Source organism: Diabrotica virgifera, chromosome 4 (assembly GCF_917563875.1).
Source record: "Diabrotica virgifera virgifera chromosome 4, PGI_DIABVI_V3a".
Classification (NCBI taxonomy): domain Eukaryota; kingdom Metazoa; phylum Arthropoda; class Insecta; order Coleoptera; family Chrysomelidae; genus Diabrotica; species Diabrotica virgifera.
In genome coordinates this window covers 112,297,568-112,312,221 of record NC_065446.1, presented here as the reverse complement: position 1 = coordinate 112,312,221, position 14,654 = coordinate 112,297,568, and the positions used below count along the sequence as shown (strand labels likewise).

Sequence of the window (14,654 nt, the reverse complement as noted above, 5' to 3'; positions counted from 1 at the left end):
ACTGAAAGATTAAAAACTGACCTGGCAACCCTGTCTACGAAAGCTGATACAAAGATTATCAAATCTCAAATCTATTGATAAAACAATGGAATGGAAACCATCTATTAAAAAAACAAATAAACAGGTTGTTAAATAAATCGAAAAATTCCATCAAAATAAAATATATAATAATAAGAAAAAAATAAGGTTATAAAGTAATTTCTCCTCTGGAAATTGCCGCAAACGTATCACACCTCTAGAACAACACAGGGTCGTGACGTGACAGACAAATCTTCTACTCAACTACAGAGTCGGCCAGGGCGTAAATTAGTTTAGCATTATAACATTTATTTTAAGTCGTTGCGATTGTTGAAAAAACTGAACTGTGATATGTAGTTGTCACAATGGTAATAAATTAGTTGCCCGTATAACTAAAGGTTGTAACATCGTAATGTCAGTTGGCGTAGGGGACGTTGGCCGAAACAACTGAAAATGCTCTCGGCCAACGTTGTATACAGTGCATTTGTTTATACTGACAACCAATGCGTCGAAAAATTGCTACTTGGGTACTCTGTATTTAGATTGCTATATATTTTCAGTTATTATTAATAATTCAGAAAATAAGTGAGCCTAATTTATACACCACAATACACAAAAAAATGAAAAATAGATCTGAAAATGTAAAAACAATCATTCTAAAATCAAGTAGTCTAATTTTAAATATTTAAGAATTTTTATATGACTCATTTTATGTATTTGTATAGACGAAATTTAATAATTTGTTTGTAGAAGCTGATATAACCCTTCGCCTTAAATTAACGACATTCACGCTTTTAGAAAGCGCTATGCTTGACTTGTTTGTGTAATAAACGTATTTAATAAACATTTTTTACAATGATATTGGTTGTTTAGCTTCAAAAATAATTTCTTGTAATAGCAAAAAATATCTTAGAAGAAAGTTTATTGTGCATCAATCACTTTTTATAAATTAAGCTAATACCGAAATACCGGTATTTTTATTATAAATACCGGTATCCAATACCGGACAACAATCGTCCGGGATCCCGTATTCGGGATTCCGGAATTCCGGTATTGTAAGTCCTAGGCCCAGGCGCTCAGTGAGTTAAATATAATTCACATTAACAATGAGATTCTGCAGGTGGGGCCTGACGGCACATACAAAAAATGTCAGTGTGGCGGTTAATGTGTTAAATAAGAAAGAAATTAACTCCATATTTATGTATGGATCTTTATTTATGTAATCATATTTGGGATGTACAATATTTATGTAATCGTTATTTGGGATATACAATGTATGTACATTGCAAATTATGATTTGGGAGTGCCCCTTGTAACATTCAACTTGTCTTGGTTTGTTTATTTCAAGTGCATCTTTATTGTGTTTTTGGTATACGCTCTGAGCTTCGCTGTTGTCGCTCCTAGTGGAATAGTAATACAACTTTTACCGGTAATTTTTAAATTAATTATTTAATTGTTATCGCTTAATATTTACAACGCAAAAAAGTAATTAAATTGTAATTGATTTTTTTAAGATTTTGCTAATCACTTTGACGTTCTATTGATGAAATATTAATTTCTTACTTCGGATACTTTCACAATTATCGTGTAGATGGCGCTAAGATTAATAGATTAATTTATAATTACATATTACGGAACATTAAAAAAACTTAAATTCAGTATTTAAAACGTAAGTATATTTAAGGTAAAAATATATACCACAGTTATGACCAACTAATATTTTTTATAATTAATGTTTTTATTTTTATTTTAAATTAATCACTTTGACATTTATGTCAAATTTTCGGTAAAGGTTTACAGACTTGTCATTACTGGCCCTCGTGAATTTTTAAATACCCCCTCTACGTACGAGCTCACAGCGTATAGACGTATACTGCTAAATAGTAATGTAAAATTTAACAAGAAAGTTACCCTCTAGAGAACTTTCCTCTCTAGAAAGTTTTTTAATCTTTAATAAATATTTTTTTTCTTTCAGATAATTAGTTACACGAGTTCTAGAGGTGGCGTTAGCGTCTCAACTGAAAGAGGTGAAACAAGTAGAAGCGTTCTTTTGATCCAAAAAGCCAAACCATCGGACTCAGGAAACTATCAGTGTAACCCTTCCAATGCCAGGTCGGCTAATGTGACTGTACATGTACTAAACGGTAAGCAGCTTAATTAATTTAAAAATTACGTACCTATTTATTTTATGGTTTAATTTTTTGATTATTAAATTGATTTTTTCACTTTTTTCTTTGTTCGCCCCTCACAATCTTCCTCATATGCTCCCATATATGTCTCTTAATCAAATATCTTGTTCCAATATCTTGGTTTATTTAATGATTATATCCTTATATTATATTTTTTCATTAAATTTTTTGGCATCCATTTTAAACTTTTGGTGATCCATTATGATACAGTAAATTATTTACAAAAAAAATTGTCGTTAACAGTCAGAAACTAAAACAGTCTGAAAGGATATTTTTTAACCATAATGTCCATTCCTTGAGGGTATCCTTTGGAGTCCCTTGGATTCTATTGGATAGTCCTATCAGGGAAAGTGAATCAATCCCTGCCCTCCGCAGATTCCAGGAGCTTCTTGACCCGGTAAGCTAGCATCTTCTAAGAGTCCCTTGTCCAGGGTCACGGATGAAGTCCAAAATAGCATCCAAGGCGACTAAAAATACTTTCGGTACGGAGAAGATGGCGGAGTTGGCAACCCTTGATTTTAGGGTTAGTATAAGATCAGAAACCTAGAAGCGTCTGACCCGGAGCGGACGGCTTCAAACAGCGTCGGTACTCAGAATGAGCGGCTGAATTTAAAACTTACCAACGCGCCTTGCCAGCGTGGTGTTTCAATAGACCAGGGCGCATCTGTAAAAATATTAGTACATTTGGACGTTGAGAGGTGACTCAAATTTTTTTGCAGAAATTGCTTGAAAATAAATCAAATAATAATATTTGAGTTATCCTCTCTCTCAAAAAAGTCCGGAACATTGTTTAAATAATCAAAATGTCAAAAAATTAAGGAAAAATTCGATTTTTTTCTTGGTTTTTTGATTATAACTTTAAAAGTATTCATTTTCGAGAAAAGTTGTACTAACATAAAAGTTGCATAATTAAATTTCCTACAAAATAAAATTAGTTAAAAATTTAAAAGATAGTCACCCTTGTTGCAAAATAGCAATAATTGTGAAAAAACATACAAAAACAAGTATTCGCATTTTACGGTTTTCAACCATTTATGCTACACTTAGGACCTTCATATTTCACTCTGAAAAACTTTATGATACAATTAAACAATACTGTAAATTTTATTAAGATCGGTTTAATAGATTTTGCAAAATAAATTTTGCAATCCAGCTTTCGTAAAAAAAATTCATTTTTTCAAAATGTTACAGGACTGAAAATAAAGCAGATAGCAAGTTGAAAATTTTTTTTCATATAGAAGTGTACTGTACCTTTCATTTGCAATTTTGTAAAATTAAAATCAGTTAACACCACGGCGTCAGGAATTTTTTTAAATAAACATTAATTATTGGTGCTACGCGCAGGACAGCGGATAGTTTGCTCTGATTGAGCATTCCAATGACCTTTGATAATGAAATACATTTTAATTTTTATTACATTTCGATATAAATAAATAAATTTGCATATTGCAAAATAAAAACACATACTCTATCCTTTGAAATAATACTATTATTAGCAAAAACTTTCTTTGTTCATATTTTTTAACTTAAATATTAAACGTTTATTATTTTTAAACATATGCAATTGTTTAAACAATATTTCACAAACAATAATAATATTAGTTTGATTTTTGTGGAATTAAAATATTAAAATATAACAAAATATAGAGTAAGAAAATAATATATTAGATAAAGATTGGAAGAAATTTTGGTGGAAATCAACTTGTGTGAATCGAACACCGCTGTCCTGCGCGTAGCACCAAAAATTATTGATTATTTCAAAAATTTTCTGACGCCGTGGTAATTAATCGATTTTAATTTTGAAAATTGAAAATTAAAGGTACAGTATACTTCTATAAGCAAAAAAAAATCAACTTGTTATCTGCTTTATTTTCAGTCCTGTAACATTTTGAAAAAATGAATTTTTTTTGCGAAAGCTGGATTGCAAAATTTATTTTGCAAAATCTATTAAACCAATGTTAATGAAATTTACAATGTTGTTTAACTGTATTATAAAGTTTTTCTGGGTGAAATATGAAGCTCCTAAGTTTAGCATAAATGGTTGAAAAACGTAGAATGCGAATACTTGTTTTTGTATGGTTTTTTAGCAATTATTGCTATTTTGCAACTAGGGTGACTATTTTTTAAATTTTTAACCAATTCTATATTGTAGGAAATTTAATTAAGCAACTTTTATGTCAGTACAACTTTTCTCGGAAATGAATACTTTTAAAGTTATAATCAAAAAACGAAGAAAAAAATCGAATTTTTCCTTCAATTTTTGACATTTTGATTATTTAAACAATGTTCCGGATCTTTTTGAGAAGGAGGATAACTCAAATATGATTATTTGACTTATTTTCAAGCAATTTCTGCAAAAAAATTTGAGTCACCTCTCAACGTCCATCTCAAAACAGATGCGCTCTGGACTACAAGGCGAAATCGAAAGTTTCACACTGATTTATGAGTCTGTCCCAAGGATACTGGGGGGGGGGGGGACAGAAAACTGACGACAAGAAAACGAAAATACCTTTACCTGTAACTACAATGCCAGAACATTATTATCTGAAGAAAAATTCGCCGAAATGGAAATCGAGATGTCAAAAGTAAAATGGGATATCATTGGAGTCAGTAAAGTAAGGCAACATGGAGAAAATTTGACAGCACTAAAATCGGGAATATATTTTATAGTATAGATAGTGAAACCGAATCAATCGGGGGGTCGGTTTATTTATACATAAAAGGCTTGCAGATGATATAGTAATTACAAATAAATATCCACAAGAGAAGCCTATTTAATCGTAAAGCTAAACCGAAGGTATAAAATAAAGATTATATTATAATCAGGTATATATATTGAGGACTTCTACGAATCTCAACGGCACTGAAAGAACCACCAGCACACTACAGGATTATATGCAGCGACTTTAACGCAAAAATCGGTCTAAAGTAGGATGAACAGGAAACAGGACTAGGTAAATTTGGATCCAAAGGCAGAAATGAGCGTGGAAAAACACTACTAGAATTTATATTACAACAAAATCTATACCAGAAGAATAGTTTCTTCTCTAGAAAAGGCCACAGAAGATGGACGTGGAAAAGCCGAGATGGCAAGACCAGAAACGAAATAGACTAGATAATCAGTGACAAAAAATATATATTCGATTATTTCATTCATAGGAGATTCTGACCAATAGAAAGGTACAGGAATCTAAATTAAATCGATAATTTTTGATAATTTTCCGTCGTCAAGTATATTGCGTCAGATGCCCTTCGTTGTTACGAAAAAATACATTCAGTGACATTAATGACAATAGGGATGTTCACTAATTTTTAAATATAGTTAAATTCAATAGATTACAAGGTATATAATAACGTAACAATCATAAAACTGTTTAAAAATGTATATTTTTTAAAATAAATTAGTTCATAATGTTGATTTTCTTGGAGGCTAGAAAAACGGTACCCTGCAGCGAGGCTACGGTCTGTGACGTCAGCAGTCGTAACGTCTTTGATCGACGACTAGTTTTGTACACTTAGTTACTCAGTGTATTTGAATGTGCGCAGTTTTTTACGTATTTCATTATTAAAAATAAAGCCAAATAAGTGGTGTTTTGCTCCTGGGTGTGTAAATACATCAAAAAACAGTTCTGACAAGATTTTTATTACCGTTCCAGCAAATTTAAAACAGGAAAAGAAATGGTTTGTTGCAGCTAGAACTTAAAATAACTAACTTAAAGAACTAACTTAATAAAATAAACATTATAGAAGTTTTCCAGAGACTTTCGGCCCTTGGTAATAATGCAATTGTTCTTTCTGCTGTTCTGAAGCTATTTTCTTGTGGCATTTTTACAATTTTAACTATTTAGAATGGGAAATAAGCCACAATATTATTAAAAAATGATTTTTATTAACGTTTCGACGCCCAAATCGGGTGCCGTTGTCAAAATACAAAATACTATTAATATAAACAAAAATGTTGTTGCTTAGTAAAAAAATTCTTCTAATAATTTATTTAATTTGACTCATTTATATCGGCAATTCAGATACATATGATACATTTTAAAGTAGAAGACTTTAAAATGATATTGCCAATATTTATGAGTTGCGTTCCTGGGACGACTTTACTGAAAGATAGTTCATTCGATTACATGAAATCAACCCCAACTCAAGAATATCCGTCACAAAAAAAAAAAAAAATCATAGCATGTGATCTGTCTTTAAAAAGACAACCACATGCAACGGTGACATTAAAATTCTCGCGTTAGAGATCTCATAGTAAATCACGAGGGAAAACCAGGAAAAACCTCGTGATACTATCCCGACATCGTAAGTATTTGGTCTTACATTTAATTTACTCTCAAAATTAATACCAAATTCTGACTTTACTATAATTTTGTTTAAATTATAAATAATATCAATAATACATGGGTATATAAGTAATACTAAAATATAAAATATGTACTAACTCGACTATTGACTTACTAATTGTGGTATTTTCTTTCTATTGACTTCCTCTTTCAGTATGGGTATCCACATCCTACTGCATTCCACCGAGGAATTTGCGACACAATTGGTTTAGTTTAGCATAATTAGAGCCGCTTCTTTGATTTTTCTCTTTTTACTATCTGTTTCTTTCAGGACTATACTTGAATCTCTCCACTGAACTCTATGTTCATTATCCCATGCGTGTTGACATATTTGAGATCTATCAAATTCTCTATTTTTAATATAAGATTGATGTTCACTTATTCTAACGTTTAATGGTCTTGATGTTTCACCTATATAAAACTGTTCGCATTCACAAGGTATTTTATAAATACAATTCTTTGTCCTTTCTTGTTCATTGTTAGGTTTAGTTTTAGATAGAATAGATCTCAATGTGTTGGTTGTTTTGAATGTTGTTGAAATGTTGAATTTATTTCCTATTGTTTTAAGTTTCTCGATGTTTTAGTCTTAAAGAAGGATACTGGATATGAGACTCAAGTGTATAGAAAACCAACACATACCAACAGATATCTCAATTACAAATCAAATCACATCAACGTTAAAAAGGGAATCATAAAATCCTTATATGATAGAGCCAAAATTACTTGTTCTAACGAAAATTCCTTTTTAGAAGAAAAACAATTCTTAACATCTGTTTTATTAAAAAATGATTATCCTTTATCGTTTATAAATAAGGAATTGTCAAGATTGGATCGAATGGAACAGAACAACATAGAACGGGATCCTACAACATTCACAAGAAATAATACGAGGAAAATATCAATACCATACATAAAAGGACTATCCGAGAAACTTAAAACAATAGGAAATAAATTCAACATTTCAACAACATTCAAAACAACCAACACATTGAGATCTATTCTATCTAAAACTAAACCTAACAATGAACAAGAAAGGACAAAGAATTGTATTTATAAAATACCTTGTGAATGCGAACAGTTTTATCTAGGTGAAATATCAAGACCATTAAACGTTAGAATAAGTGAACATCAATCTTATATTAAAAATAGAGAATTTAATAGATCTCAAATATGTCAACACGCATGGGATAATGAACATAGAGTTCAGTGGAGAGATTCAAGTATAGTCCTGAAAGAAACAGATAGTAAAAAGAGAAAAATCAAAGAAGCGGCTCTAATTATGCTAAACGAAACCAATTGTGTCGCAAATTCCTCGGTGGAATGCAGTAGGATATGGATACCCATACTGAAAGAGGAAGTCAATAGAAAGAAAATATCACAATTAGTAAGTCAATAGTCGAGTTAGTACATATTTTATATTTTAGTATTACTTATATACCCATGTATTATTGATATTATTTATAATTTAAACAAAATTATAGTAAAGTCAGAATTTGGTATTAATTTTGAGAGTAAATTAAATGTAAGACCAAATACTTACGATGTCGGGATAGTATCACGAGGTTTTTCCTGGTTTTCCCTCGTGATTTACTATGAGATCTCTAACGCGAGAATTTTAATGTCACCGTTGCATGTGGTTGTCTTTTTAAAGACAGATCACATGCTATGATTTTTTTTTTTTTTTTTTTGTGACGGATATTCTTGAGTTGGGGTTGATTTCATGTAATCGAATGAACTATCTTTCAGTAAAGTCGTCCCAGGAACGCAACTCATAAATATTGGCAATATCATTTTAAAGTCTTCTACTTTAAAATGTATCATATGTATCTGAATTGCCGATATAAATGAGTCAAATTAAATAAATTATTAGAAGAATTTTTTTACTAAGCAACAACATTTTTGTTTATATTAATAGTATTTTGTATTTTGACAACGGCACCCGATTTGGGCGTCGAAACGTTAATAAAAATAATTTTTTAATAATATTGTGGCTTATTTCCCATTCTAAATAGTTAAAATTGTTCTTTCTGCATTTACATTTTTCAAAAATACTTATTAGTTTTCTCAGGATTCGGAAAAAATGAATGAATTTAAATAACATTGGACCAAGATTTTGCACCTACCCCCTTAAAGAGTAAATGAAAAAGTTTCGGGACCTCAAATTTGTATTCCTTAAACTGGGATATTATTAAAAACGGGATTCTAATAATACATACAGTAAAAGTAAACCTTGAAATAACTACATGTGGATGTAGGTATGACTTTATATTATATTAAAATCATTAATAATTTAGTGAAAAGATTGGTTGAAATGAAAATGTATAATACCCAAGTTCAAAAATATTTTTTACCTTGGAACAGTTGTCAACTCGAAATACGAAACAACCGAAATAAGATCTAGAGTTGAAAAGGACATAGCAACATTTAACAACATGCATGACAAATATTTTCACCCATTGCGACATAATATCTCTCCCACTAAAAATGCGGCTGCTAAAATGTTATTATTTCCGGTCTTGCTATATGGCGCAGAGGCCTGGACAATAATGGAAACATTAATGAAAAAGCTAGAGGCATTCGAGATGTGGGTGTACCTACGTATCCTCAAAATATCCTGGGCGACCCACAACAACGTACAGGTATTGCGTCGAATGGGAAAACAAAAAGAAATCTCTTTTACAATTAAGAAACGAAATCTTAAATATTTCGGTCATATCATGAGGCATGATAAATATCGTATACTCCAACTGATAACGCAAGGTAAAATAGAGAACAAACGCGGACCCGGAAGAAAAGACACTCATGACTTAAAAACTTACGCCAATGATTTGGACAAAAATCGATCGAGTTATTCAGAAACGCCTCAAATGAAATTAAAATTGCCATGATGATAGCCAACGTCCACAACGGACAAGGCACATGAAGAAGAATAAAAATATTTTTAATACACCTAACCAAGGTAAAGTAATAACCAGCCAATGTATGTATACAATATGCATGCGTACAATGCAAGCATACAACTTTCTCTATTTTTTTTTGTGGAGTATTAAGCATTTATTTTTAGCTTAAAGAAGACATGGAAAATTATATGGAATATACACTCAGTAAAGCTGTGGTAGATTTATTTTTTTACAAGATGCCAATAAATCATACACCATTGTTACATCTACACTACAGTCGGTAGTTTATACGAATCGGCTTTATGAAAACCTTCTTCCATTTTATTTGTTTATTTTTGTAAAACCCAAAATATGTCCTTACAAACAGTCTATCCACTTTAAACTAAACAAATTCACTATAAAACTCACTATAAAACAGGTAAACAGTAACACTCTGAGAATGGCGCGCGCTTGGGATATGCAACTAGTGACGTCAGGCCAATAGAGAAGCGTTCTTGAAATTTAAAATAATGCTAGATTTCTAATAAAGGTTTTTTATAGAAAGGCTTTTTCAATTTTGTTGAAATTTTGGACAATTATTCCTAGGGTGTTTCTTAATCGTTTTACATGTTTGAAATGACTTTTTAATTTTTTGTGAACATCCCTATTAATGTTTTAAAAATTATAAAAGTGATGACTTTCAACCGTGAAATATTTATAAGGACTGTGTGTTTAATTGTACTAATTTGTACTTACATAAATAAATTACAATAAAATTTTGGTTTTGAACAGTTTTATTCATGAAATAATCGCAACAAATTGCACTCGATCTCTAAAATTAATATAGAATTTTTGCCCTCGTGACACTTTGAAATAATTTCACTCGCCTTCAAACTGTCAAATTTTAGAGCTCTTGTGCAATTACTACTGACAATGTCACTGTACTTAATAGATTTACTACAGGCAGCGATCATAGAATGGTAAAGTAAAATTAGACTTAATAACAGAAATATCCAAAATGATTAGGAAGAAAGTCAACCAAATATGGAACGACCCAACGAATTTAAATAAATACCAAGATAATATCAATAAAATCCTACAACAATATGAATGCATGAATAATGTAAATGCCATAAACGAAAATATCGTAGAAGCTATTCGAGAGGCCCAAGAAAAATGCTGCCCTAAAGACGCCAAGAAGAAAAAATAACCGCTGAAACAAAGCAATTTGTTTGTGAATTTCAACGACGAAAAACACTTTCTTGGGCGGCGTATGGTTCACTAAGAGACATATTTAAGAGCAACATCCCGATAGCTATTTGACCAATGCGTTCTGCCTATTATGACATGACATACGCACTTGTTCCTGATACGGAGCATAAACTTTCCCGCTCACAAAAACAACAGCACTAAAAATGCGAGTGGCACAAAGGTGCATGGGAAGATCGATTCTCGGAGTGACAAAAAAAGAAAAAATTAGGAACCAAGACCTAAGGAAAAGAATAGGTATCACTGATGCCATCGAACTTATAGCCAAGCTGAAATGGAATTGGGCAGGTCACATAGCGAGACTAAAAGACTCAATATGGACCAGAAAACTATTTCTTTTTATTTAAAACAGAAAGCCGCATCCTCCCGAAGAATATTAGCGACATAACGGTTACATTACTTACATAATATACAAATATCAGTAATATCTAGTACTTGAAGAGACCAACGAAATGAAGATGTTAACAAAAATTGCTGGAAAAGGACTAGAGGACAGAGTAAGAAGTGAGGAAATCAGAAGCATATGACAATTTAGGGACAGAATGAAAGGCACCCTTGAAGAAAAACAGGCATAACAGCATACATAAAAGAAAAAGAAGAAGAAGATCATTATTTTCTGAAATTCAGGTTCCCAGTTCATTGTATTTATTAATCCTTTCTATCGGCACATCTCCCAAATGTATGTTTGTATATTTGTTTCCTATATTATCATATAATTTACATAGTGTAAATGTATCTTTGTATCTTCATTTTTAGTACATATTTAAAAAAAATTGTTCAGCAGAGCTTGTTTTTTGTTAATAGTTCTTCTGTTAGTTATTAGCTAGGTTCGTTCATCATCATTCTCTTTGCCTTATCCCTATACGGGGTCGGCTTTCATAATTGCATTTCTCCACATTATTCTATCTTGGGTCATATCAATGTTAATCCCTTCACCAACATGTACTGCCTTATCATCTCCCCCCCAGAGCTTCTTTGGTCTTCCTCTCCTACTCTTTCCAGAAATCTGTACTTCAGCTATTCTTCGTGTTAGGTGATTAACGTCTCGACGTTGAACATGACCAGACCATCTTAACCTATGCTCTCTAAGCATTCCACTCATTCCACTCATCCATCTAAGCATTCTCATTTCCGTCACATGCACTCGTTGTTCCTCTTTCTTTTTCACTGTCCAAAATTCAGTTCCGTACATCGTAGCCGGTCTTATGGCTGTTTTATAGAATTGTCCCTTCAGCTTCATTGAAATTTTTCTGTCACACAACACACCACTCGCTTCCTTCCACTTCATCCATCCAGCCCTAATTATACTGCATGCATCTCCATCTATTTCTCCATTACTCTGTAATACCGATCCTAGGTACTTAAAACTATTTCTTTTCACAATCATTTCACCATCCAAAGATACTATTTTATTTGTAGTAACTCCATCTTTAAATAAACATTCCAAATACTCTGTTTTTGTCCTACTAAGTTTTAAGAGCTTGTCTCCACTGTTCCAATTTTTGTTCTAAGTCTCTTTCACTATTTCCTATTAACACTACATCATCAGCATACATTAAGCACCATGGAATGTTACCCTGTAGTTTCGCTGTTATCTGGTCCAAAACTAATGAGAATAAATAAGGACTAAGCACCGAGCCTTGGTGCAATCCTACTTTCACCTGAAATTCTCTCACAATCTTTACATATTCGTCAGGGATTTCTTTCTTATTGAGTGCCCACCACATAATCTCTCGAGGAACTCTATCGTATGCTTTCTCAAGATCAATGAATACCATACGAGCGTTGGTCTCTTTATTCCTATATTTTTCCATCAGTTGTCTTACAATGAAAATTGCATTTGTTGTTGAGTTGACCTGCATAAAGCCAAATTGATTATCGGATATTTCGGTTTCTTCACGTATCCGTCTATCAATTACTCTCTCCCATATATTTTAATGGTTTGTGCATTGTTATATGTCTCCATTGTTTTTGTAGACAGGTACTAATATACTAATTCTCCATTCGTCTGGCTTTTGTCCATTAGCTGGGTTCGTTATCTTATGCAATTTAGGCTCTTTGATTCCAGTAATGGTTTGTTATTATTTTTTGAAAAATCCAATTCGTCTATTTTATTGTATAGGATGTCCCAAAAGTAGCAGAACGGTCGAATATTTTTTCGGAATGAACGTCGTATTGAAAAATTGAAAAATACGTGTTCTACACTTTTCAAGAATCTGTCGTATGACGCCAAACACGACCCCCCAAGGAGGATCCAAAGGGTGGATGAGGAATCCAAATCTGCAGTAAAAAAAGGGGGTTCCTGTTTAAGATTTTAAAGTTACCCCCCACCCCACCTCCAGGGCATGGAGTGAAAAATATTAAAAACATGTTTTTGTTTTTTCATTTGGAAGTGTATTTCTCGAGAAATTAGACCGTTTCTATAATTTACATTATGGTATCACGATAAATCATTTTTATCTATTATAGCGCCATCTATCAACAAAAAAAATGTCTCGAATAAGAGTTGTTTATTTTTGTGTAAGGAATACAAATCTGCAATAAAAAATGGGCGTTTTTATTGAAGATTTTAAAGTTACCCCTACCCCACTTCCAGGGGGTGTAGTGGGGGGTCGTGTTTAGGGTCATTCAATATATTTTTGAAAAATATTGAACACGTATTTTTCAGTTTTTCGATCCGATGTTCATTTCGCGAAATATTCGACCTTTCGTTACTTTTGGGACACCGTGTATATTAAAAGGAAAACATACTAATTACTAAAACAATGATTTACCTACGTACGTTGACACAAAATTTTATTCAATTAAAAAATTATATGTATACACCGTTCTTAGGCCAACGCCCTTCGGTAGGGATCTATGGAGGAGTATCACCAAGCCGGAAGCCCTTATCCCTTCCCGTACCGCTCCTCCATAGGCCGATCAGACGCCAGTTTATTCCAGACCAATTTAAATAGGGTATCCTATAATATTTAAATAGGTAGGTTTAATCCACAGGTATAATAAAAAATTATACCTGTCTAAATTTATTAAATTGTTTTTGTTATATGTATCTACTAATAAAAAATAATGGTTATTGGGATACATTTTTATTCCATAAAATCTTGAATTGGTGAATGTCGGTGTGAAATAAATTTACATTTTAATAAAAGTAAATTTCTCGTAAAATTCGCATTCATCGGTTTTAATATGTATTCAACAAATACAGTGTGCTATTATCCATTTAATGGAGAACGATCCTTTTATTGTTTGCTCCCTACAAATAAATCAATTTTTTATCCGCATCATAATGTTTCCATAGCAGCGAGGAATCTAAATATAACGAAGGACAGTTCAGATTGCTGAAACAAAGCTTTCGGCGTTATGCTCAGGCATATAAACCACTTTGTTTATAATAACAAGAATAAAAAACAGCTAAATGCCGTAAAAATGAGTGGCGCATGCGCATACAATATTCCAGCTACAAAAGATCTGATATGAATATTACGTTGCGCGAAAATGTATTTTCATTTTGATGCAAAACAAAATTCTAGTTTTATTTTAAAAGATTTTTTTATAATATTTGCCCACTTTAAAGTAAAACTCGCCACAAAAAAGTAACTTTGATACAGTTTGAATTTTGAAACCCTTTTGTGGCGCGTTTACTTCAAATTTAGCAAATATTATAAAAAAAAAATTTAAAATAAAACTAGAATTTTGTTTTGCATCAAAATGAAAATACATTTTCGCGCCGCGTAATATTCATATCAGACCTTTTGTAGCTGGAATATTGTATGCGCCACTCATTTTTACGGCGTTTAGCGGTTTTTTATTCTTGTATCAGGAGTTTTTCAAAGCTATTTATAAATTTAATGTATAAAGTTGAATGCAATGTTTCTCAATTACACGTTAAGCTTTATAAATCTCCCAAATGATCTAGTGTCCATCGAATGTATACTAGATTTTTTTTT

The 14,654-nt window shown here is 31.8% G+C and overlaps 1 protein-coding gene across 1 annotated transcript in view; it reads left to right on the top strand.

The window, feature by feature from the left end:
• LOC114334283 (lachesin-like) overlaps positions 1–14,654 on the top strand; it is a 665,400-nt gene that overhangs the window by 566,320 nt on the left and 84,426 nt on the right. The window contains exon 4 of the mRNA XM_050649290.1: positions 1,994–2,162. Within this exon, the coding sequence (XP_050505247.1) occupies positions 1,994–2,162 (169 nt within the window). The remainder of the gene's footprint in view (positions 1–1,993; positions 2,163–14,654) is intronic.